The sequence below is a fragment of the Phocoena phocoena genome, chromosome 8, assembly GCF_963924675.1.
Source record: "Phocoena phocoena chromosome 8, mPhoPho1.1, whole genome shotgun sequence".
Classification (NCBI taxonomy): domain Eukaryota; kingdom Metazoa; phylum Chordata; class Mammalia; order Artiodactyla; family Phocoenidae; genus Phocoena; species Phocoena phocoena.
This window is the reverse complement of record NC_089226.1, coordinates 29,832,844-29,859,522: the sequence shown is the minus strand read 5'-3', so window position 1 is coordinate 29,859,522 and position 26,679 is coordinate 29,832,844. Positions and strand designations below refer to the sequence as shown.

Here is a 26,679-nt window from a genome sequence, read left to right as displayed (position 1 = left end):
CACATCTTTATCTTATTACGTATTTCAGGATACTAACTTTTGTGAAGAAGAGCTGAAGTCTTACATAGCTACACCCATGAGAGCCTTACAGAAAGTAAGTGCACAATATTTAATTGTTATAGGTGTTATAGACAGGATCCCTGGCATCTTCTGATGGGCCATTTTGTACAGGTGCATCTGTCATTTACACCTGTAGAAAGATTTGAAAACTAGTACAGTGACAATTGCTATTCTCACTAGTAATTATGGAACAGAGAGATTTTTAAATTTATAAAAATAAACAGGGTACCTCATGATGATATGGTAAGTGGGAAAGGGGGTAGGGAATCAGAATTTCTTGGGTCAGGCATAGTGACAAAAAACTTAGCATGCACTGCTTTATTGCCTTTGCCTAAAATACTCATTCGTTTCCTGTCCTCCATTTCCCAGGACGAAAGCTTCTGGAAAATAACGACTGGGTCTTGTTCATTGTTACATCAGGACATAATGGGAGCTAATAGGAGGCTTTCAATAAATATTTTTTGAATGAATGAAATTCAGAGTATTCTTAAAGTGAGATATTTATGTGCATTTACATATGAGGAAGCAGTACAGGAGAAGTCAAGCAATCAATCCATTCGTTGACTGAGTAGGTTTCATTTGCAGTTTTGAAACCAGAATTCACAAACCCTGCAGTCAAACTTATGACATGTACTCCTGCTAGACTGCTTTTGTAAGCTAAGATGTCTTTTTGGGGTCTGGCCAATGCATGTGAGACACTTTTCTTTGTGAATAGTGATCCAGGAGGTGCCCAGGTGGCCCCCAGTCCTCAGGGGTGAACTACATTCAGCCATATTTATAACCCATCATTGGGCCCCTGGCCCTTGAACATCCTGCCTGCTATGCTATGTCCTTTTCTGCCTCCCTTTCATGCCTCAGTGAATAAATTAATCCTTGAGTCTCAAAGGCACAACACAGTGCCTGGCACAAGATGAGACTGAGTAATATCTAGAAATAAATTATTCAATGATAATAAAAGGAAAAATTCTTCCTTACAGTAAATCAAATTCTACCATATTATGACTTATATCCATTTAACCATAAATTATTAACAATATTTATTTAGTCTTTATTATCCTGTGCAAAGTACAATAGTAGATATTATAGGGCACAAACACAAAAGACATAAATCCTAACAAAGCAAGATATATAGATGGAAAATCAAACACATTTAATCCTGAATGCCAACTCCAAAAAATTATGAGATTTTTCCTGGAGTAGTGCATTGAGAAGACTGCAGACATGTTCTAGCGGAAAGACTACCATATATAATTATTAGCACCTACCCTGAGTGTGGAAGGGGGATAAATCGTCATACACACATATTATATTTGCCACCTCTATTGTAAAAGGGCTAAGGTGAAGAAGCTTTCTTAAAAATAAGTAAGTTTGAATGGAGTGTTCTGTACTGCTTTCTACCTGTGTGTCTTTGGGAAGATCACCTAATCTCAGTGGCAGTTTCTTCATCTGCAAAACAGTGAGGACATTAACTTGTTCACAGACTCCAAGGACCAAAAACAAACAAACAAATAAGCAAAAAAGACACGTGGAAATGCTTTATAAACTCTAAAGCAGAAATGAGAGAAATGTCGTTTAGCTAAACAGGCACACAGAAAAATAACACAAAGGAGTAAACAACGAATTCTACGCAGCAAACATTTTAGGAGTTCAGAGGATGGTAAGGCTTAGCTCAATTTATTGCTTCAAACAGAAGAAGTAACATATTTAATAGAATATAGAGATGGAGACATACACTTAATATGTTAAATTTGGCTCTCCTTGACACAATTTCTAGAAATGTTAGGCCCCAGAGCTATTTCTATAATTTTTTTCTAATAAATCTGAGATAACTGTGGCTGTCGACATAATACTGAAAATATAAACCCCATTAAGTATGACCTGATTTTATCCATTTAATCTCCCAAAGACATTACAAATAATTTATTGATAGCTCCTAAATGGAAATAAAAGATGGAAAAATGTTTCAATCTAATAAGAATGAGATAATAGGTATGACAAAGCACATAAATATTAATAATAGCTGTAAGTATTTTATTGTATCACAGCTGTATTTTGGTACGTACCTTGTACAATGTCAGGGAACACAATAAATGTTTCCAGACTGTGTTGAAAAAGGTAATGGAAAACATATTTTTCTATTTAGATCTAGGAAATTGACTATATTTTAAGAGTACTGAGCTTAGGATATAGTCATATTTTATACTCCCTTTTTCTTATGCCTTTACATAACTGCCAGGTTTCACATCTAGCCTAATATTATATTATTCCCTGCATGCATCGGTACTACTAATGGAATAGTGTCAAAAAGATAGGACCATTAATGCCAATATAAAGTTATTGAATTCATTATGTTTTAACTTCGGTTCTGGAGATTGTGTATGATCTATGAACTTGCTAGACAAGTTCTAGGGCAATGCTATTCAAAGTGCTTGTCTGCTGTGTGATGAAGAGCCTGCTGGGTTGAAAATCAACATACTGCTTCCTTTGTCAAAAATTTCTTGCTATAAAAAACAATTTTAGCAAACTAAACAATGCATTCAGGGTCATAGTTAATCTACATTTGGTGCAAGTTCCTTATCTTATTGTGGACTAAAAACAAACAGTTCATGGGAATGGCAGCAGGTCCACAGATCACATTTGGGCTGCACTGGTCTAGGGAAAACTATAAATGGATTGATTCTCTGAAGTCTGACCTACAGAATCACTAGCCTAATTAGGTGGAGTATTCTAGAGCTTCCTCACACAGCATTGTTTTGAGAGAGAAAAGGGCACTGGGGCCAATTCTTAAGTGTATACTATGTTAGATTTCATTACTGTTCCAGTTATTCATCCTTCCATAGTTTCCTCATTCTTTGTCATGTGACTTTCCTGTAGTCTCTCTAGAGTCAACCACTTTATTTTCCTGCCCCATTGATACTGCACTTGGGAATATGACTTGATTGAGACAGGAGAATTCATATCTAGCCTAATATTATATTAGGCTATAATATATATAGTACTGGTGTGTCAGTTCTGAGCCTAGGCTTTAGGAGTCATCCTGTGTTTCTATTCAACCATCCTCTGCTTCTGCTATTTCCATAAGAAGCACATGTACTGGGTAGCCTATTAGGCTAACAAGGATGAGAGACACACGGAGCAGATGTGGATCCAACCTGAATGTAGGAGGTAACACCATACAAGCTTAGTCTGCGTATGTCAAACTCCATCTGACCCCAGATAAATGAGTGAGAATAAATAATTTTTGTTTTCGGCCACTGAGCTTTGGGATGGTTGTTACACAGATAATTCTGCAAATAGCTACTTAATGTATATACAAAAGGAAACTTTTAAGAGTCAAGGTGGAGGGGGGTTGCTGAGATGAATAGTGTTGGAAAGGGTACACTCACACCCTGGCTACAGGCATGGTAGAAAAGGTATTAATAACTATGTTTATGAGTAGCACATTCAGCAGATGTTAAAAACTCCTGATTTCACAAGTTCTGAGTATCCCCATCAGGGCTCTTATACAAGGAAGGACCATTCTTCCTTATTTTCTTCCCAAGTGAAGGTAGCAAGGAAGAAAAACAGAATGTAATACACAGAAACCAGAAATCTGTTAATGAAAGAAGAATGTTTTGAACTGAGATATAAAAGACTTTAACCATTTACTAGAGAAGAGGAATTTTAATCTAATAATAGACATATATAAAGTTATAGTCTTCAGTTTGCTTTCTTAAAATAGTCATGCTAAACTAGCAGATTCAACTGATTTCCTACTATTCTTTGTATTTTCCTTTCAAGTTCTAACTTAATGGATCCCATGTCCAAAATTCATAGTTGGACTCAACAGCTCAGAGAGACAACCGCATTAATTTACATAGCTTCTGTGAGTAGACTGGACAAACAAGATTGCTTATAGAAAATGCTTCCAAAATTATTATTTAGAGTGCGATAGTATAATAACATATACTTTCTGTAGCACTAAGAATGGATTTTACCCCTCCAATTCCCTAGGTCAGTTTCCAAAATACTTGGTTCCAACCACACCATGAGGAAAGAAAAATATGACCTTAAGATTTTAAAAAAGTGAAACAATATTTTATCTTGGTTTTTGTTTTTACAGTGTTAAGCCACAATTTAGTGTATATACCTGAACCTTAACAAATATTAATTAAATTTAGTCCTGTATACACACACTAAACTTACAGGCCATTTTTGCTGTTGTTAAAGTTTCCTGTATACTATTTGATACTATTTGGGTAATAACTATATAAAAATGTAAAAACTGTTTTTATTTCTTCAAAGGTTTATTTGTTTGTGCTTCCAGTTAGCCAAAAATGAAAACTATGGAACAACTATCGCCCGAAGGAACAAAACATACACAAATATTTGATTTAGCAACCATAGCAAACTGCAGCAGCTCACTTAATAAAGTGGCTATAGCCATTCTGGGGGGCTCCCCAGGGTGAAATGTTCCACTTTGTATAGCTCTGTATATAATTAAAAATCTGCCGCAACTATGACCTTGAATATCTGCTGGAATAAAGTATAATTAAATAACCAGAATCTTGAGTAAACAGCAGCTGCAAGATAAGCAACAAAATGTCTTCTGAGCAGTGTTTTATTTACATCTTTCTGAACTACAAACTTCTTTGCTCCAATGCATTTCAAACAGCATCCTGTCTTTTCAGGAAGATCTTGATCTCAAAATATTCAATCATCCTTTTGCAGTTAAGGCAAAGTTTCTTCCATCTCACTCAACTCACTTAAGACAGACTTATATAATCATTCTAGAAATGCTCCTACCTACTGCGCAATATTTAAGAAGTGTTGATTTTGAGTACAAGGGAAAAAAGATGGCACTAACTTGTATCAATAGTTCTGTTTTTTTTTTCATAAAAAAGCACACTATTGATCCATTCTTGGTAAATTTCACAATTTCTCCTAATGTCTTATCTTAACATCATGTAAAGACAATCCACCGTTAAGAAATGTCACATATCTTTTCCTTGACACACATTATGTAGTCATAGACTAAAGATTACATAAACATGATCAGGAGATTTGCTAAACACATGCTCAGCATTTCTCTTTCAACAACGAACTAGTATTATAGCCACCATGGACGCTCAAATGGAATTTTATAGGTTGGCAAAATGCTTATTACAATTTACACATTTACTGCAGAAATTCTCTTAGAAATGATTTCCCTATTACGTCTAAATGCCATATTCAGAGAGAAATTATCACAACTTGTGTCCCTAACATTGGCCATATTTTAATATACAAACATTGCTAATCTAAGGAAAAAAGGTGTACAAACTTGGGACACTCTGACTAATGTTAATCTGATCCCAAACGTATCTTCAACATCTTTGCTTTTGACAACCTCTTATAAACTTGAACATATGTGTGATAGTGTAATATTAACTAAGGCTATGAGGAATAAAAATCACTTGAGTGAAGAGGTACTTCCCTTTGTGACTCTTATGAACAAAGACATCTCACAAAGCACATAATTTGGCATTTAGTGTCAAGAAGGAGTTTTCGTCTTGGACTATAAATTTAGATGATAAAATAGCTAAATCAAAACATCTCCAAGTATATGCTTAAGAATACATTTGAACATGATGATATGATACAAAGAAAAATGAAACAAGACGTTTATTCATTACCTATAACGCTGCTATTCTAACCATATTTCAAATGTAAAACAACTTGGTCAGAGAATATGAATTTTCTTCAAAGAACCACAATAAGTCTCATGAATTGCATACAAATAACTGATGCTTAAGTCTGTGTCTCTCTAATGTTTGCTAATATTGTCAAAACAATGAGAGATACACATAAGGCCTCTGTAAAAAATGTGCATACAAATTACCAATTTGCACACATAAGTGTCAAATCTGTATAACTTCTACTGAAGAACTGATCTCAAGAAGTTGTGGGCAGAATATGGAACACATCCTTAATCAAGTATCATAACATGATTGATGCTTAAAAACAAGCCCACAAACTAACGCCAGGTGGACTTCTCAGGAGTCAACGGGATATCAACACTGAGACTCTTGTTTAAAACATAAAGAAATTTATGCACAGAACTAAAAGTGTCAAAGTGGGGGAATTGAATCTCAGTACATCCAAAGTCCATGACCTTAAGACTTATGTCAAACTGTCTACATTTTATTATATATTGTAATTACTGAATACATAAAACTGTGAGCTTAATTGATAGAGCACTTTCGAATCGGAATCAGCCAATTTAGAGCAACAATTGAGAACACTGTTACAGAGTAGATAGAATTAGTGAAAGCTACACACCCACATTGAACCTGGAACCAGGCATCAAGATTTTGACCAGATGATGTGAGGTGTAAACCCGTCATGTTTATCTTTTTGTAAAATGTAAATGAATTGTTTGAGAATCTGGAAGAAATGACTGAAGAAAACCCACACACAACACAATAGATAAATATGTAACCACCACCACCCCTGCCCGCCCAAATTCATTTATGGTTGTTTCTCCTCAGACGTTAACACTAAGACAAGGATGTGGGTGCAGACAGTCTTTATTTGGGAGGGCATTCCAGGATGCACAAGCGAGAAGTGGATAAACTGAGACAAGGCAGGGAGAAAACCTAGTGAACACAGCATTGCTGTGGGCCACTGCAGTTCAACACCTCTGAGGCACCGTGTGGAGCAGACTTCAGAATTGCCCCACAGAAAGATGGAGAAGCTGGGGCATTTATCCACCAAATTCCATCTTTTGCTGCTTGAGAGTTGTTTCTGGAGACATTAGAGCCCCAGCACTTCCAAGCTGAGGAGGTCTGAGCAAGCTCCCGAGAGACACAGAAACTAAGACACAAGGGCTCTGGAAATGGGAAGCTGTCAGCATTTACAGGAACACAAGCCGGGGCTCAGGGAGATGAGCTGGGGCAGCAACAGTATCTGCTTCAAAAGTATAAGCATAACAAAATCACAGCTTTGTTTATTCAGCAGTACCGTCTTTCTAAAGCACTGAAAACTTTTCCAGCCACTGGGCAGCAAAGGTAAAGATGCTCTGAATCTACCTTCCTTATCTCCCTCTTTTCTTTTGGGTGCACCTTCATCATCTGACTGTCAGTTCCCACATGAACTCTCTACAGAGTCCCTCAAACGCCCTTTGCATTTTTGCCCCTGAAGCCAGTACAAGAGGTGGGAAAGCTAGGGCAGGCAGAGTTGTGTTCCAGCTGCTCCTGACTGAGTGGTTGTGGCTGTGACACTGTCTTCTCAGCCCATGAAGTGCCATTACATGCATGGTTCTCTGCAGTACCTCTTAAGGGTAGGCTTTCTTTAGATACTTGCCTTCCTGTTTTGATCCTAACCTATGCCACGCTGAAAGGAAGCCTGCTCCTTGGGCATACATCCAGAGCAACAGAGTCTTAATTGCTTTTTCTGTTGGTCTCAAAAGTAAGGTTCTTGCACCTCCAGATGCATTGGTGAGGGTAGACAAAAAGTAGTATTTAACCGATCCATTTAAATTATCTATCCTTTATGTATTTTATAATGTTATACATATAGTTTATAAATATACACATATTGAGAATGTGATCAAAGTTTCTTGTTGATTCTTTTTAACTAATGAGGTGCACCATCACAAAGGTTCAAAGGTCCTGCTCTGAGAGACTGCATCTGCTGTTCCATGGCCACAGGATCAATGACCACCGTCAAAATATCAGTTCTTCAAGGGGACTTCTAGATGGCTGTTACCAATTGTCCCGAGGAGTCCCCTACTGTCCAGTCCAAATGACTCTGTTACATCTACATATAACACTATAGATAGATGTCACAAGCATATTGTTGAATAAAAGAAGCCAAACACAAGAGTACTTACTGTATGAGTCTATTTACGTAAGAAACAAAAACAGGCAAAATGAATCAATGTTGTTTGAAGTCAGGATAGTGGTCGCTTTTGGGACTAAGTGGAGGCTGGAAGTGACCACAAATGTTAATTCTCTTTCTTAAATTGGGTGCTGGATTCATATGTGTGTTTGCTTTGTTAGAAAAGTGTTTTGAGCTGTGTGTATGTGATTCATGCACTTTTCTGTATGTAGGTTTTACTTCAAGAAAGAGTTTCTTGAGTGTTGATTTGCTCAGCTCTGTAAATTGCTCTGAGGATTTGGTTAAAAAAAAAAAAAAAAGGACTTTGAGGAAGGTATGTGGAATGAGGCTCTCTCATTGTTCCATCTAACACATGACCGTCCATAATAATGATTCCAAACCATAATTTATGGGAAAGACCATACTTATACTTTTGGCATCAACATCAACAATTTGATTGTCTACTAACTTGACTTACTTTGCAACAGTTTTAATTATGGTGAATGGATTATCTTTTCATTATGTTCTTTCTGCTCAATAATTCTGTAAGCGCCTTACAAGCAGAACCTTGTTGTCTACTTCCTTTGGTTAAAAACAACACTGAAGAACAGCTCACAGACTGCTATGGTTAAAAATGACACTGAATAAGTTGTTGAGATAATACACTCTGAATGGATTTATTTTCAACTTTTGAAGGATACTTCTTGGGGTTTTGAAACAAATTAGTGACAGATTCTTGCTACTACCCTGAGAAGCCTGGAGTGCGAGGTTGAAGAGAGTAGGGACAGCTCTAAAAGCACAAAAGCACCAAGTCCTAGTCAATGAGGGCTTAAAAATTAATCTGCATATCACCTTCAGGATATATAAATTCTAACCTCTCTTCTTAACTTTTCTGGGTTGTTAATTATTGCTTCTACTTATCGAGGGAAAAAAACTTCGGTAGAGTGCTTTTCTATTTACAGGACAAATTCAAATTATCTATCCATTAAGCCCACAGCAAAATCTTATGGAAAAGAGATCATTGTCATTATCCCTATTTTATATAAGAGGAAAATGAGGATCAGAGAAATATATGCTTTGTCCAAGGGCATTCAGATAATGTGACCAATCCAGTGAACATAAACCCTCCTTTTTTTCACTTCAGAGCCACAACAGGCTTTGTCTTACTGATCTGTGTATCCAACCCAGTTCTAGTGTGTGTATATGTGTGCGTGTGTATGTGTGACTGCTTTTCCACTACTGCAGATATTGAATATTGTTGTTGTATACAAGGATAGAATAATATAACTTGATTAAATGTTTGATACTAGTTTTTTTAAGATGCTTGTATTTTGTTGATGTTTTATGGTCACAGAGTCACGAGTTGATATTTTCAAAGGAAAGAAATTGCAGCCTTCTTTGTAAGAAATGATTCACCTAGAGCCTATTTTATTGTAAGATAAATTCTTTTTCTCTTATTGAGGTACCTTTTATCTAGGATGATCCTAGCTATTTTAGATGAAGAATTCAATACCATAAAGGAATGATCTACCTAGGACTACAAAAGAGAAGGTAGAGACCTGAGGCTAACTGCTAGATAAATTTGCTACATATCCATCCCAACAAACACAAAGTATACCTCCTACCTGAAATTGTCACTGCTTTTTAATTTAGGCTGGCTTACTGCAAGTTCAGTAGTTGATGATCCTGTTTGGTTTAAATTTTTCTCTAAAGACATAGTCTGAGAGCACAATCTTAGTATCAGAAACCTTGACTTCAGTGGGGCTCCACTTTTTGATGTCAATCTAATGCCAGTATATTTTATGTTGTAGAAGCAGTAATTTATGAGTTACCTTAACATTTGGTCTAGTGTCTCTTAGTCACAGGCATGAAGGGCTCACCACAATTCTACATTCTAGATGAAACACACTGAAGTAAGAACATGAAATCAAACCATGTCTTTGTTTAAGATTAATAGTAATTTAGGTTGTTTTGTAGAAAAATAAGGAAATAGAGAAAAATAAGACTCAAAACTCAATAAGTTTTGTTAGGGTTGCCAAAGACATTTCTGTTCCATTTCATTTATAGTTTGTAAAGAAAAAGAAAAAAATCAATGATCCTATCTTCTTTCTCCTCAACATCTGAAATTGGGTCTCTTATTTTGAAAGCCAGGGTATGTGGTTTCTCTGATTAGTACGTGTCCTTTGGAGGCCTCCAAAGACAGACTATTCATGTTCTGTGAATTAGCAGCACTGAAATATTTTACCAATATATGAGTAAACAAAAGCATATCAGCAGTTAAGCACATTTTATGAGCTGAGTGAAACAGAATATTCATAAGTGGAATGGAAATGACAATGGAATAAAGGACAAGCCTGGGAGTTTCATGTCTCTCAGAATAGAGAGATAGCCCACGAAGACATTAACACTCCCAAACCATTCTGATAATAAGAAGGAAAATTCTCTGGACCTGATATCATTTAGATGGCCTAAGAAAGAATTCTCCTTGTATCTAGGCTGCTAAATTTAATTTATCTGAGCAAAATAGGTGAGTTGATTTCTCTTTTGTTTGCTATTTTTTTTTTCAATTGAAGCTTTTGTTTATCAGGCTTTCTCATTTTCATGGTTAGAATACAGTTAAATTCTACAGACAGATGGATTTTAGCCATGCTAATTACCATGGTGATCAATTAACTCAGCTGCTGTTTAGAATAGAGAAAGCTACATAAACAACTTGGAAATTTTGTCTTTTATAAGACAGTTGTAGAAACATCACCCATCATGCATATAATTCATAAAATATCAAAATGACCATGTTGTTGTGGTACAATGGGCTTCTTTATTTATTTGAGATCTTTCCAATATACCTCTCTTCTATCAGGAAACATACATCCATTCTATCTGACCCAAAGTGTCACAATAAATGAAGTGACCTGTCACATTACTGGCTTTTGTGGTGGCATGGCTGGTGGCTGGAGGCCTCTTCAGACCCTTCCTGTTTGGACTGCGTGCTAATTACTCTGTGCCCTGGGGTTAGATGTCTCATGCGTCAGAAGTGAATATATGCGGACAATGCAAAAACTGGTTACGAAAGTTACGTTCTGAAAAGAACGTTTTGCCCTGTATTATCCATACATGTGTAGTATTATCAACACCTTTTTAAAAAATAAAGTATAATATTCACTAATTATATACACTCACACTGAAAGCAGTTACAAGGACATTTGGAAATTCCTGATGCAGCCTCTACACATTTTCTAATAAAATATCTCCACAGGCTAGACAGTAACAATCTAAGACTGATAGGCAAGGCAATGCCAACGTCCTGAAGGAATCTTCACTAACTCTAAAGCAGATGAAGGTGAGCTGAGAACAAGACCTATGCAGATTTCAATCCAGGCACTGCATAGGCTTTTCCTCCTGATAAAGACTGTCTCTTAGCTGAACCAGCCAAGCTCTGTACAGAAACAAACATGGATATTCATTCTGTTTGTCTGTGTGGGTGCCTGTGTGAATGCTAGGTTTCAGGGAGAAGGCTAGACTATTATTCCTTCCCTGTACCAACCCTACTATTCTACTGCATCCATTTGATAATAGCATCTACAAGGAAACAAAATTAACAGTAAAATGTATGTGTGTAAGAGGAGAAAGGAGTCAAGTGTGTGGCATGACACATCAAGGAAAGGATTGTTCCTCCAAACCCAGGGGGTAAAATTTACTATGGCTGTGACCAAATCATACTTCCAGGTTGAACTCAGTAGCACTTTCACCAGTGAGCTTTCTGCATAGTCCTACTCGCTCCCTGCACCCCTCACCCAAACAAGTAACCTCTATCCAAGCACAGCATTTTATTTATACATCTATCACGACTTTTACTAATTTCTGTTACATAAAATGATTCAAAGTGCTTGAGTCTTATCTGGCCTAGTAGATATCTTGTTCTTTGGAGGAAAGTGACTCCTATTCATCTTTCTGTCCTCAAAGCCCCTACTAGTCCACTGATTTGCTCATAGGAAGTGGTCATTAAATATTTACTATGAGAAATTATTAACATGTTTCTGAGCTAATCTCCAAGTGGCAGAAATTGAACTAGTTAAACAAATCTGTAACTTTCCAAATGCATATTTTTTTATAACTAATTAGACCAAGCCAAGATACTTCCACTGGTTTCTCACTAGGACTAAGGAAGGACAAAGCAGAAAAGTATAGAAACCACAAGTAAATTATTGATAGAACTATTAAAGTGTATTTGAACTTATAAATAGATCCCACTGGCATTTCTAAACTATCATGACAGTGTTTTTGAGATGAGCTCATTACAAGTTACTATAAATGAGTAAATGATAAAAAGTGGTTTGAATAATTTTCCTCAGTCACAGCTGAATTCAAAACATAAGGCCCTATTATCATTTCTGCTACTATTTTGTGTTATATGGCTACTCTCACAGCAGGAATAGGAAAATAAATACATTCCTTATCTAAGGTACACTGAAAGTTAAGAAAAGTAATTATCAACCCACAAAGTTATAAATTGTTTTTAATCCTGCTTTTAATTTGTTACACTAAATTTATTTAATCTATAAACGTTTCCCTCGCAAATTATAAGTAATCTTTAAACCTTCAATAAACAAGGTGGGCATCCCATAGATCAGAATATTTTTTATATTCTTATATTCTTTTATATTCTTAAGACATTTTATATTCTTAAGACAAAGTACAAAATCATAGCAGCAAACTTCCTTTAAAATGAAAATACACATACATGTATATTTAGACATGGAAAGTATATATATATATTGAAAACACTAAAAGTTATCAAGAGATTATATTACTTTCAATATGCAGTGTATACCTTAAAATGCATCTCTTTTTATGATGTTGTTAAAATGATAATCTATAAAATAAAGTAATAAACAAAGGCACGATAAAAATACTCCCGCTGAAAAGTGACATCATCTTCATTGCATTCTCAAAGTAATTGAAAACATATCCTGAGTGTGCGCTTGCTCTTTCTCTTCACACATGTGTGTGTGTGTGCACACGTGTGCAGGCATGTGTGGGTCTTCTGTTCATATTCTTTAGTTTCTTACAATAAAGAAAAAACACTAGCTGAGTTCCCAGCAGACTAATTTCTCAGGTCTCTTGAGTTTCTTCAATTACATATCTGTTTATATATTTAAGAGGACTTATCATGGTCTTTAAGCTTCAAAAATGGGCAATGCTAAACTTTTTTAATAGGGGAACCTCCAAACAAACTAATAAAAAGCTTAAACTTCCATCAGAGCATTTTAACGTGTCTACTAAATGATTAACTACCTGAAGAAATAAATGTTATTCATTAGTGGCAGTTCTGGCACAATGTATTGTATTGCAAACAGAAAAACAGTGGGAAAGTTAGTTGTTTAACCTATGAATACAGTGGGAAACTTAGTTGTTCAGCCTATGAATAGAGCTTAAAAAATTCTGTATCTTTCCCTAAATGGCATTGAAAATCTCAAGTGATGATTTAACTGTTTTAATAGGTCTCAATTACACTTTATTTTTAAAGTAACACCAGGCATGTATTTAAAGGAAATAATCAAAATACAGCAAGCTAATATATTTGCTTAATGTGGTTTAATTATTGTATACACTACATAATGACATTCATGTAGCTATATTATTTTTTCAGATAAAAGACATTTGTTTTGCTCTGTAAAGCAAGAGATGGTACTTTAAACATCAACTCACTGTACTACGTGGAACCATTAATTACCTGGATTTTTGCTGCATTAAGTTTTTATAAAGAAGCAAATTATAAAAGGTATTACTGTGGATTTACTTCAAAAAATAATTTTGGGGCTTCCCTGATGGTGCAGTGGTTGAGAGTCCGCCTGCCGATGCAGGGGACACGGGTTCGTGCCCCGGTCCGGGAAGATCCCACATGTCGCGGAGCGGCTGCCCCGGTGAGCCATGGCCGCTGAGCCTGCGCGTCCGGAGCCTGTTGCTCCGCAACGGGAGAGGCCACAACAGTGAGAGGCCTGCGTACCGCAAAAATAAAAATAAAAATAATTTTGGGTTTATTTACTTGGCCAGTATGAAATAAGTGTCATCTTTTCTATTTTATGGGTATTTAGGCTATACAATGAGAATTGATTTCTGAGTGATAGCCCTGAGACCTTGCAGGTGTCTCACTTATCAAAGAAAGATTCAATTATGTTCCTACATTGTACTTACCAAGGAAGAAAAGTAAGAGTATATACTTCACAAAAACTCCTAAAGAAAAGTTGCAATAACCTTCAGTTACCATGATTAGTACCCGTAGATAATTCAGACCACCCATTTCCAAGTGGTCTGTACAATAAGGGTTTAAGGTATAAGAACGTTTTACATTTAGGAGTATCTTTATATACTCCCAATGATCCCCCATTTATTACATAATTAAAAGAGGTTTTTAATTAAAATTTTGAGGTAAGAGAATTACACATATGGTATTTAAATCACCAATAATACTGAGTAAAATGAAAAAAAATAAAAGAATATACAAAATGAAGTACTAAACAGCCCCAGGAGGCTATATTTATCTTTTCAGATTCCAGGCTTAAACCTCTGTTGCAAATTGCAACAGAGGTTTAAGATCTAGATGGTTGACTGGACCACAGAATCCGAAGGCTCCCTGCCAATCCTGACATCCTGTGATCTATGGAATGATGACAGTTCATTGGCCAGACCTTGAGTCTCTTTGCTTTCCACTGTGTGTTCTCAGTAAAGGGTAAAATAGTAAAAGACACATAAATGAAAAATGCCACCAAAAGTAAAGAATTACAACAAGATAATAAAACATACTGCATAAAACTTAATTATGTTCAGTATGAAGGCAATGGTAACATGAAAAAAGTTGCTGGCTGCTTTGGATGTGAATCCTGAATACCTGCTTTGCCAAAAAAAAAATCTTATTCTACAAAAATAATTTTATTCACTGCTTAAAAAGACAAAAACCCTAGTATTATCTCCTTAACTTATTAAGATTTTAAGAAACATTGTCTGAAGCTGGTTGGGGTAGGGGGAAAGGAACGTGGAACGTAAGCCCTACCAACGTCTCATCTGCTCCTTAGCAGAGTAATTTGCATATGAACATGTCTCACCTTATAGTTGTTCCCAGACTCAGAGGAAACCACTACTGATCTCTGATGAGGACACTAAGAACCGCAGAAGAAATTTATTAACTTAATATCGTTGGGCCAAAGGGCCATCCATCTCTATAAATAGTGAAAGATAGTTCTAAATAATTCATAATTTTCTACAAGAATATTATGATGCTAGTTTTTTTTCCCCTAAATTTTTATAAAATCCTCCTTATCATGAAGTGCTGCCTTTCCTGTTAAAGGCTCTAAGTCAGGCAGTCTTCTTCTCAGCCTTGTCCTCCACCCCAGCCCACCCCCACATGACTGACTTGTCATCTTTCTAAGTCCAACTCTTTCAGGAAGCCTTCCCTGCCCAACAGCCTTCTCCATATTCTGCATTTGTTCTGCATATATTATTAATTTCTCCCACATTCTGCCAGATTCTATGATACTGTTTTAAACCCCCAATTTGTGTGTGTGTGTGTGTGTCCTCTATTTTAGACTGTGCTCCTTTAAGAACACAGCCTGTATTTAACATTATCATGTGCATCCCTGAAGCTTTGCACATGCTTCACACACAGTAGGCATTCAGTCAACATTCCAAACATAAATGAATATGAGTATGAAACATTAGGATAATTAGAGCAATGAGTGAAATATAGTCCTCCACCTGACACAAACACATGAGAAACAGGGACACCTCCCCCCGCCCCAGTTCTTTAGACTGATGCAACACCTTTCTCTAAGTAATAGTGCAGGTCTTCTGACAAGACTTGAAACAAGGAGAGGGGATGAGGCAGAGGATATTGACTACCTTTTGGTTCATAAGAAAATATACTTGGGAAGACCAAGCTAGGAAAGCATGACCTCTTTACAGGGCAAAACACATTGTGAAATCTAAAGAAAAAGAACTGGCACTCAAGGATTTTCTAGACGATTTCCTTTTGCCCTGAGGCACCACATTACCCTTGCCTTTGAGCCTCCACTCTGGTATGGGGCAGGGCTGTGCCCTAGGGTCAGGGAGTGAGGCAAATCTGGCCTCCAGTGTGGCATTCGCCATGCATTTTACTACAGAATAGATGTCAGATTGGTCTCCTCAAGCTTCCTCTCACTCATCCATTCAAGGTAATGGCCTATTTCTAACCAGTCTCCTATTTTAGAGACCCTCTGTGTTTTCCATACAATTCTGCTCCCCAGATCCAATGGGTAAACATATCCTGTCCATTCTACTTATGAAACACTTTAATTCTCCACTGCCTCTTACATTTTCATATTCTAGCAAGAGCTCCCTCTTTGAGCCATTGAGAAAGCCTCTACCTGACCCTCCTGCCAAAACGTATGTCTTCCATTTGTTGTGAGAAACCTCTTCCTTAAATCAATTAAATAAAACAAATAAACATCGCAAAGACCTGCTTCAAATCTCTTCCATTTCCTTTCTTTTCTCTTTTTTCTCTCCCTCTGTGGGGGGAAGGGTGGGGAGGGGAGGATTCTTGCTTATTGGTAATATTTAAACTCCTTGGGCTCATATGTGACTCCTTATAACTTGGCTCCAATGAATTTTTTCCAGCTTCATATCCTGCCATTCAAATTCATGTACAGATTTATCCTATTAAGATGTTTAATGTCTCACATTTCTCTGGAAATAACAGGCCTTGTAATGAATTCTTGCTTTATACATACAATTCTTTTTGTCTCGAGTGACTCTCACCACTTTCCACATGGGAAATGCTCATCCTTCAACATCCACTTGTCTCCTCTCTCTAAAGACATCCCTCAGCATGCTGAGCATGTCTGCAAAGTACTTACCTCCGATATTGTGATTTACCCATTTACCATCAATCTATCCCTAGAATGTGAGACCCTTAAGGGAACGCACCAAGTCTGACGTATCTTTTTTTTTATACCAAGCACATAGCCTGATACTTCCCATGTAGGAAACAAGCACTCACTGTTTGGGGGATAAGTAAAAGTACATAGAATACAATTCTCAAAGAACAAATGTTAATATGTTGTTTAGGAAAAGCTGAAACAATCTTTTTCAGACCATGGGTTAAATAGGTTTTGAAGGGCTAGCCTTGGAACTGAATGGACTCGAGTGACTTTGTTTCTATGGGAACAGGCATTCTAAGTTCCAAGCAGCACACATACAAATGGACTTCAGAACACACGTGTCCCCTCAAGGTTCCACGAGGCCAAGCAGCAGGCACTAAGGCTGGCGAGCGGTCACCCAGACTGGTGTGAGTGGCTGCACCTCCTTGAGAGGTGAATGAACCTAAACAAGACACCGAGTCGTGAGGTGCAGCTGAGCCATCTACAGAGACCAGCTCCATTCAGCCAGTGAGCAACCCGATGCCCTCTGCCCAGCTGGCCTTCCCGGGCCCATGCCATGCTGCTCACTGTCTACTGTGTGCGGAGGGACCTCTCCGAGGCCACCTTCTCCCTCCAGGTCAGCCCTGACTTTGAGCTCCACAACTTCCGTGTCCTCTGTGAGCTTGAGTCTGGCATCCCGGCCGAGGAGATCCAGATTGTCTACATGGAGCGACTCCTTGCCGACGACCACTGTTCGTTGGGCTCCTATGGCCTCAAAGACGGCGACATGGTCGTTTTACTCCAGAAGGAGAACGTGGGGTCCCGGCCTCTGGGCCAAACATCCAGCCTGCCTCAGAGCGATTTCACCGGGACAGCCGTGCCTGGGACATCCAGCTCCCAGCAGCACCACCAGCACCAGCAGGCACAGTCGGTCCAGCAGTCCCGCGGCCTGGACTCTGGAAAGAAGATGACCTCTGCTCAAGGGCTGGACAGCCCCGCCCTGATCCGAAACATGCTGCTTTCCAACCCCCATGATCTGTCCCTGCTGGAGGAATGCAATCCTGCCTTGGCCAAAGCCCTGCTCAGCAGAAACCTGGAGACCTTTTCTCAGGTCCTGATGGAGCAGCAAAGGGAAAGGTCCCTGAGAGAGCAAGAGAGACTTAGCCTCTATTCTGCTGACCTGTTTGATTTGGAAGCTCAGGCCAAAATAGAGGAAGAGATCCGGCAGCAGAACATTGAGGAGAACATGAATATAGCGATGGAAGAGGTTCCAGAGAGTTTTGGACAAGTGGCCATGCTCTACATCAACTGCAAAGTGAATGGACATCCTTTGAAGGCTTTTGTTGACTCGGGTGCCCAAATGACCATTATGAGCCAAGCTTGTGCCGAGAGATGTAATATCATACGGCTGGTGGACCGACGATGGGCTGGGATTGCTAAAGGTGTGGGCACGCAGAGAATTATTGGCCGAGTTCACCTAGCTCAGATTCAAATCGAAGGTGATTTCTTACAATGCTCTTTCTCTATACTTGAGGAGCAGCCCATGGATATGCTTCTAGGGCTAGATATGCTCAAGAGACATCAATGTTCCATTGACCTGAAGAAAAACGTGCTGGTGATTGGCACGACTGGCACACAGACTTACTTTCTTCCTGAGGGAGAGTTACCTCCATGTGCTAAGTTGGTAAGTGAAACTGGGCAAGATGAGTCTTCAGACAAGGAAATAGCAGATACTATTAAACATTCAGTCATGGATTCAGGACGAAAAAAGCATTGAAACAGGCTATAAATATGCCATCACCTGAGGGAGTCTCAGGTCTCAGGAAATTATAAGACATGCACTCACTGGCAATGTAATCATTAAAAACATCAGTAACCACTAAAGCTGGCCTTGGGACTAAGTTCTCAGAGCTGTCACTACGTAAATTGTGATTACTTGATCTTGGCCCCTCCATTTCTCTTATCCAAAAATCACTGAACCTCATCCTAAGAAGGCTCTGGAGGCTCCAACTGATTTCCAGATAATACATGAAAGGAAAACCAGCCTCTTTAGAGACACTGCCCTATGAAACTATAGGATGGCTTGTCCAAACCTGTTGCTATTTTGCAGAATTCCCTGGAAAAAGCCATTGCTGCAGCTGCTACAATGCACCTATACAAAATTATTTTAAATCAGCACTAACAAGTGTTTATATTTAGAGAAATACATTTATTTTCACAGACTTTGTTTTCTTTAGGAAAGGTACTAGAAATAGTTGGTCAATTGTACTCTTGAGTTGATTAATATTTATAAATGTCTGTTTGGAGCACCATTAGGGCCAATTTCCTCATGTTTTACATCTTTCCTTCCCCTGGACTACAGTGGAGTCATGCTCACTGAAATCCATTCCTAAAGGCTGTTTCTGCCATATTTAAGATAGTGGATTTTTCTCCTAGGATGTCCTAAAATAATTTCCTCTTTCTTCTGCATTCAAAGAAACTCTGGTTGTAAAACAAAGGCAATCAAATAGACTTTTTTTTTTAATTATCATGCTTCTTGGGAACATGAAGATTGGGAGCCTCATGGTTGTACTGCGGTGGGAGTGGGAGGTGGGGACAGACAGTGGTCTAGGTCCCCTAATCCTCTTTCTGGTCTGTTTTATATATTAAACTATTATTACATAAATATTGTTTGAACAAAGGGTTTCACTTTAAAATAATGTTTGAAAATTTCTGAAAGAGATCTCTAAGGCCTCATTCAGCTCTATGGACCATTCTGACAAAGCTACTCTCCATTACTACTGATAGTGAGAAATAGAAGATACCTGACGTAATTACAATCCATAGCTAAAACCCTAAGAGACAAGGTTCAGCTGCCTGAGGCCATCAGACTCAGAGAAAATGTTTCAGGGCAGTAATCCATCAGGACTAGTATTAGAATACAGGATTCAAAGTCAAATAATATATGTTCTGATTTTAGCTCTATATTAACTAGGCAAATCAGCTTACATATAGTACAACTCAATTTCTCGTCTATAAACTGTTTCAGAGAGGAGAGTCATTTTCAGCTACTAAGACTACATTATGAACGAGGATATCCTTTACGTTTTCCCAACAAGATCTAAAGCCACCCAAAGCCTTTCCAAAGGCTACAGAAAAAAAAAAAAAAAAAAAAAAAAAAAAAAAAAAAAAAATCCTCCCCTGTAGGTCTCCCTTTCTTGGTCGGCTTCTAGGTAAGACTAATCATCATTTTATATAGAGTCTCCTCTCCCCTTCCAGACATCATCAGTTCGCCTCCCAGTATTCTTCTTCTTTATAGGTGTTCCTATGCTCATATCATTTCCCAAACCTTGTCTACATTTGTACCAGGGCTTACATCCAGTAGAGTTGCTAAAAATGACCAATAGATAGACTTCTTTTCTCCTTTTGTTTCTAATTAAGTACTAAAGACAAAAGTAATTGACAAAATGAAGGAAGAAATTCAGAGTAAAGCCAGGGATAAGCAGTTAAATGCCTGTGAAAGATGGGAACTGACCTGATAAATGCATGGATTCCTTCACGGATAAAAATTAGCAAACTCCTCAGTGTTTTCTGCTGGACTGAGATTTCAGGTCCATTTATGCAAAAAACATATCTCATATGCATATGTCACACAGGGTTGCTCAACATAAAGTTTCAGTATATGGTGTATCAGGATTTCTAACCCATAAAAGCCAATCAAAAATCACCAAATTTTTAAACTAAAAAGACAGTGTGCATGATATCAAATCCCACCACACTCACTCGCCCTTCTCAGAGAAACATCACTTCTAATGTAGCTATGATGTTTCAGGACCAGACTTAGGTATAATTCTTTGTTTCTTATTTTGAGTTGAACTCTATTATTCCATAACTTCCAAAAAGTTGGTCTTCATTCTTCCTTTTTTCAAGAACACACTTACTTTCTCTGGCATGCAACAATCCTTTTAATATATGAAATCAATGTCATCTGAAATAAGTCTCTTTTGTAGGCTTTCACCAGATTCTATAACTGCTCCTCATTGGAGAAGTTTGGAATCACCTAAAAATTTCTGTCATATTCCTTTGGATATATTCCAGCTTCTAAATATATTACTTGAGTAGATGGATTGGTAAATAAAAATAGTTCTATTGAATTGAAAAGCAGTGATCTCAAAGAAAAATCAATAAACAGAGTGAATTAATTAAGCAATGTCCTTGCTGATTAATTTTTTTAAGATCATTGTTTTTCAAATCAGAAAGTATTTTGAAAATTAGTTGTATGGATTTAAAGTCTTAACTCAGTCCTGTGTACACCTGAATAGATCTTAATCAATTAACTTTTAAATGGATTAGTTTTAGTAAAAGGCAGCATCTTTTGCATGTCTCCTATGTAAATCAGGTACTATGTAAAATATTTTACATATACTACTACCATTAGTCTTCAGAATAGACCTTCAAAAGAGTTATCATTTGACTGTATTTTACAGATAAGAAATTCAAGGCTCAGAACTATTATAAAACATTCAAATATCCAAAGCTTACTGTTTTTTAAACTTTTTTTGACAACAATCTGCATTTTAAATTGTGAACAAGTTTTACATCACACACACACAGGCAAAAGCACGCAAACATCTATCTTTGAAACAAAAAGATTCTTGAAGTAATATGAAATGTTTTATCCTTTCCTAGCCTATTTCTTTAAAATTTTATATTTTATTATTTAAAATATATTTTAGACATGCCCCACTAACTGTACCCAAGGTCTCCTGATCCACAATTTGAAAGGCCCTGACTTCCCAGATTGCCTGATTCAAGTCTTTCTGATTTCAAATGCCACGCCTGATTCAAGTCTTTCTGATTTCAAATGCCACGTTCTTTCTAACATGTAACCTTCTTGACATGACCCATTTTAATTCTAGATACTGGCACAAAACTGTTTCAAAGTTTCATTTTATGAAGACTACCAAAACACTACCAGTAAAAATGGAAACAGAGCAGCAGTAATCAGAATACACTCAGCAATTATTTATTGAACATCCATGAAACAGGCACTGAGCCAGGTTTTTATAAGCATGAAAGTGAATAAGGTACAGTTCTAGACCTCAAGGTGATTACAGCTTTGTGTAGAGGTAGGAGACAGTCTTGTGATCAGCTAAGAACAAACAAGGTAGACATGTAATCAGTACTATGTTAGTGCAAATGAAGGCATAAATTTTAATTGGGGAGTTATTTTTTAAATAAATAAGCAAGCCAGTAAAATGTACTTTCAATATGTCTAAAATGACCATCACTGATGCTAGAAAAAACAAACAATGAACCATATTCTCCTCCTAAAGTTCAGGTTGCTAATATACAACTTACAAGTATCTACTCTTGGGAATTTACTACCTGAAAAATGATGAACTGTTCTTCATTTTCTTTCTTCCCTTAGAAATCATGATAAAGTAGACCACATGATGAAATAGACAAAATTTGTTTAAAATAACAAGCCATTTTAAAATTCCATCAAGACTTTGCTTTCACCAATGCCCATTGAAATACCCATCTCACTTAAAAGAAAATCACTTTGTTAATAAGCATGCATTTGAAGATTAAAGCAATGCATTCTGCCACAGTTAAACTGGAAGACTGATAATATTTGAGATTAGTAGAGCATATATATAATCCTAACTTCTTTCTTAAAATACCAGGTCATAAAATTTCTCTTGCTTCTAGAAGAAAATCCACTCCCCCAAGAGAAAAAGGCAAGTGGATATCTGAATGTATGACTTCATCTTCACTGCGGGTATTAAATGTTGCCTTTTTTAAGAAAACGTTGTACTTCTTTCAGAGAGTCATTTGCTGACATCCAACACTCCATAAAGAAACACTTGAGTAGGGCTTCCCTGGTGGCGCAGTGGTTGAGTCCGCCTGCCGATGCAGGGGACGCGGGTTCATGCCCTGGTCTGGGAGGATCCCACATGGCGCAGAGTGGCTGGGCCCGTCAGCCATGGCCACTGAGCCTGTGTGTCCAGAGCCTGTGCTCTGCAACAGGAGAAGCCACAACAGTGGGAGGCCCACGTACCGCAAAAAAAAAAAAAAAAAGGAAAGAAACACTTGAGTAAATAATGAGAGTCATCTGGGATTCACACCAGGAAACTGCTGATGAAGATATTAATCAACTCTAACATTTATAGTTATTCTCTGAGATAAACAAGAGCCTGGAAGACCAAAGAGGAACCAAGGTAAAGAGAAGTAAAGGAGGAAAAGGGAACCCCCCCCACACACACACACACAGAGATCTGAGTTGCTTTTAACTAATTATCTCTTGGTTTAAGTATAGTTTCATAAAGTAGGTAGGGACTGGGCTAAGATCGAGGATTGGCTACATTTCCATAATACTTCATCCATCATTGGCAAGTTATCTAAAAATGAAAATATTTTCACTTTAGAGCCTGAGTCAAACTCGCTTTTAAACCCCAGCTTATTTGCCTATGTGGGTCCATCCTTTAGAATCTCAGAACTTCTAAGGGTCTGTTATCAGAAAAACGGGGTTCAAGGTCCTGCTGCCCTCTGTATACTTAACAGGCAATCCTATGGAGATGGGCACACCTGGGGCTGTTCTGTCTCTTATTACTGCACTGAATGTTTTGATGATTGCTGCTGCTCCTTCCTTATCCCCCTCCTCCTCCTTCTCCTCCTTTGGAGAAAGACTTTTACGAATCCAGCTTTTCTATATTCTAATGAGTAAGGTTTATTTTAAAAACATCATTAGAGATCCTAGAGGGGAAGATGGAGGAAGAGTAAGACGTAGAGATCACCTTCCTCCCCACAGATACACCATGAATACATCTACACGTGGAACAACTCCTACAGAACACCTACTGAAAGCTAGCAAACCTCAGACCTCCCAAAAGGCAAGGAAGTCCCCACGTACCTGGGTAGGGCAAAAGAAAAAAGAATAAACAGAGACAAAAGGATAGGGATGGGACCTGCACCAGTGGGAGGGAGCTGTCAAGGAGGAAAGGTTTCCACACACTAGGAAGCCCCATCACGGGCGGAGCCTGCGGGTGGAAGAGGGGGAAAGCTTCGAAGCCGCGGAGGAGAGCACAGCAACAGGGATGTGGAGGGCAAAGTGGAGAGATTCCCGCACACAGGAGCGGTGCCGAGAGGCTTGTCTGCTCACCCGCCGGGGCGGACGGGGCTGGGAGCTGAAGCTCCGGCTTCGGTCAGATCGCAGGGAGAGGACTGGGGTTGGCGGCGTGAACACAGCCTGCAGGGGGTTAGTGCACCACTGCTAGCCGGGAGGCAGTCTGCGGAAAAGTCTGGACCTGCCAAAGAGGCAAGAGACTTTTTCTTCCCTTTTTGTTTCCTGGTGGGCGAGGAGAGGGGATTAACAGCGCTGCTTAAAGGAGCTCCAGAGACGGGCGCGAGCCGCGGCTAAAAGCGCAGACCCCAGAGACGGGTATGAGATGCTAAGGCTGCTGCTGCCGCCACCACCAAGAAGCTTGTGTGTGAGTACAGGTCACTATCCACACCTCCCTTCCGGGGAGCCTGTGCAGCCCGCCACAGCCAGGGTCCCGGGATCCAAGGACAACTTCCCCGGGAGGACGCACAGCGCGCCTCAGGCTGGTGCAACGTTATGCTGGCGTCTGCCGCCGCAGGCTCGCCCGGCACTCCGTACCCCTCCCGCCTCCACGCCTGAGTGAGCCAGAGCCCCCGAAGCAGCTGCTCCTTTAACCCTGTCCTGTCTGAGCGAAGAACAGACGCCCTCCGTTGACCTCCATGCAGAGGTGGGGCCAAATCCAAAGCTGAGCCCCTGGAGCTGTGAGAACAAAGAAGAGAAAGGGAAATCCCTCCCAGCAGCATCAGAAGCAGCAGATAAGCTCTACAATTAACTTGAGGTATCCTGCACCTGTGGAATACATGAATAGACAACGAATCATCCCAAACTGAGGAGGTGGACTTTGAGAGCAAGATTTATGATTTTTCCCCCTTTTCCTCTTTTTGTGAGTGTGTATGTGTATGATTCTGTGTGATATTTTGGCTGTATAGCTTTGCTTTCACCATTTGTCCTAGGGTTCTATCCATCCGGTTTTTTTTGTTTGTTTTCTTTAAATTTTTTTTTCTTAAAAATTATTTTTATTTTAATATATTTATTTTATTTTATCTTACTTTATTTTATTTTATCTTCTTTCTTTCTTTCCTTCCTTCCTTCTCTCCATGCCTCCCTCCCCTCTTCCCCCTCCCTCCCTCCTTTCTTTCTTTCTTTCTTTTTTTTTCTCTTTCTTTCTTTCTTTCTTTCTACTTTTGCTCCCTTTTATTCTGAGCTGTGTGGATGAAAGGTTCTTTGTGCTGCAGCCAGGAGTCAGTGCTGTGCCTCTGAGGTGGGAGAGCCAACTTCAGGACACTGGTCCACAAGAGACCTCCCAGCTCCACATAATATCAAACAGCGAAAATCTGCCAGAGATCTCCATCTCAACACCAGCACCCAGCTTAACTCAACGACCAGCAAGCTACAGTGCTGGACACCCTATGCCAAACAACTAGCAAGAGAGGAACACAAACCCACCCATTAGCAGAGAGGCTGCCTAAAATCATAATAAGTCCAAAGACACCCCAAAACACACCACCAGACATGGACCTTCCCACCAGAAAGACAAGATCCAGCCTCATCCACCAGAACACAGGCACTAGTCCCCTCCACCAGGAAGCCTACACAACCCACCGAACCAACTTTAGCCACTGGGGACAGACACCAAAAACAACGGAAACTATGAACCTGCAGCCTGCAAAAAGGAGACCCCAAACACAGTAAGATAAGCAAAATGAGAAGACAGAAAAACACAGCAGATGAAAGAGCAAGATAAAAACCCACCAGACCTAATAAATGAAGAGGAAATAGGCAGTCTACCTGAAAAAGAGTTCAGAATAATGATAGTAAAGATGATCCAAAATCTTGGAAATAGAATAGAGAAAATGCAAGAAATATTTAACAAGGACCTAGAAGAACTAAAGATGAAACAAGCAATGATGAACAACACAATAAATTAAATGAAAAATACTCTGGATGGGATCAATAGCAGAATAACTGAGACAGAAGAATGGATAAGTGACCTGGAAGATAAAATAGTGGAAATAAGTACTGAAGAGCAGAATAAAGAAAAAAGAATGAAAAGAACTGAGGACACTCTCAGAGACTCTGGGACAACATTAAACACACCAACATTTGAATTATAAGGGTTTCAGAAGAAGAAGAAGAGAAAAAGAAAGGGACTGAGAAAATATTTGAAGAGATTATAGTTGAAAACTTCCCTAATATGGAAAGGAAATAGTTAATCTAGTCCAGGAAGCACAGAGAGTCCCATACAGGATAAATCCAAGGAGAAATATGCCAAGACACATACTAATCAAACTGTCAAAAATTAAATACAAAGAAAGCATATTAAAAGCAGCAAGGGAAAAACAACAAATAACACACAAGGGAATCCCCATAAGGTTAACAGCTGATCTTTCAGCAGAAACTCTGCAAGCCAGAAGGGACTGGCAGGACATATTTAAAGTGATGAAGGAGAAAAACCTGCAGCCAAGATTACTCTACCCAGCAAGGATCTCATTCAGATTTGATGGAGAAATTAAAACCTTTACAGACAAGCAAAAGCTGAGAGAGTTCAGCACCACCAAACCACCTTTAAAACAAATGCTAAAGGAACTTCTCTAGGCAAGGAACACAAGAGAAAGAAAAGACCTACAATAATGAACCCAAAACAATTAAGAAAATGAGAACAGGAACATACACATCAATAATTACCTTAAATGTAAATGGACTAAATGCTCCCACCAAAAGACACAGATTGGCTGAATGGATACAAAAACAAGACCCATATATATGCTGTCTACAAGAGACCCACTTCAGACCTAGAGACACATA

The 26,679-nt window shown here is 38.5% G+C and overlaps 2 protein-coding genes across 3 annotated transcripts in view; one reads left to right on the top strand and one right to left on the bottom strand.

Moving 5' to 3' along the window:
* Positions 1-26,679, bottom strand: part of PDGFD (platelet derived growth factor D) — a 240,339-nt gene that overhangs the window by 88,625 nt on the left and 125,035 nt on the right. The gene's annotated exons all lie outside the window — the stretch shown is intronic.
* DDI1 (DNA damage inducible 1 homolog 1) lies at positions 17,368-18,567 on the top strand. The gene has a single exon (XM_065883075.1). It carries the CDS (start codon positions 17,368-17,370, stop codon positions 18,565-18,567), a length of 1,200 nt encoding a protein of 399 aa, XP_065739147.1.

What these genes read in the sequence shown, in the direction of transcription:
- DDI1 (XM_065883075.1), top strand. Translation starts at nt 17,368, where the DNA reads ATGCTGCTCACTGTCTACTGTGTGCGGAGGGACCTCTCCGAGGCCACC.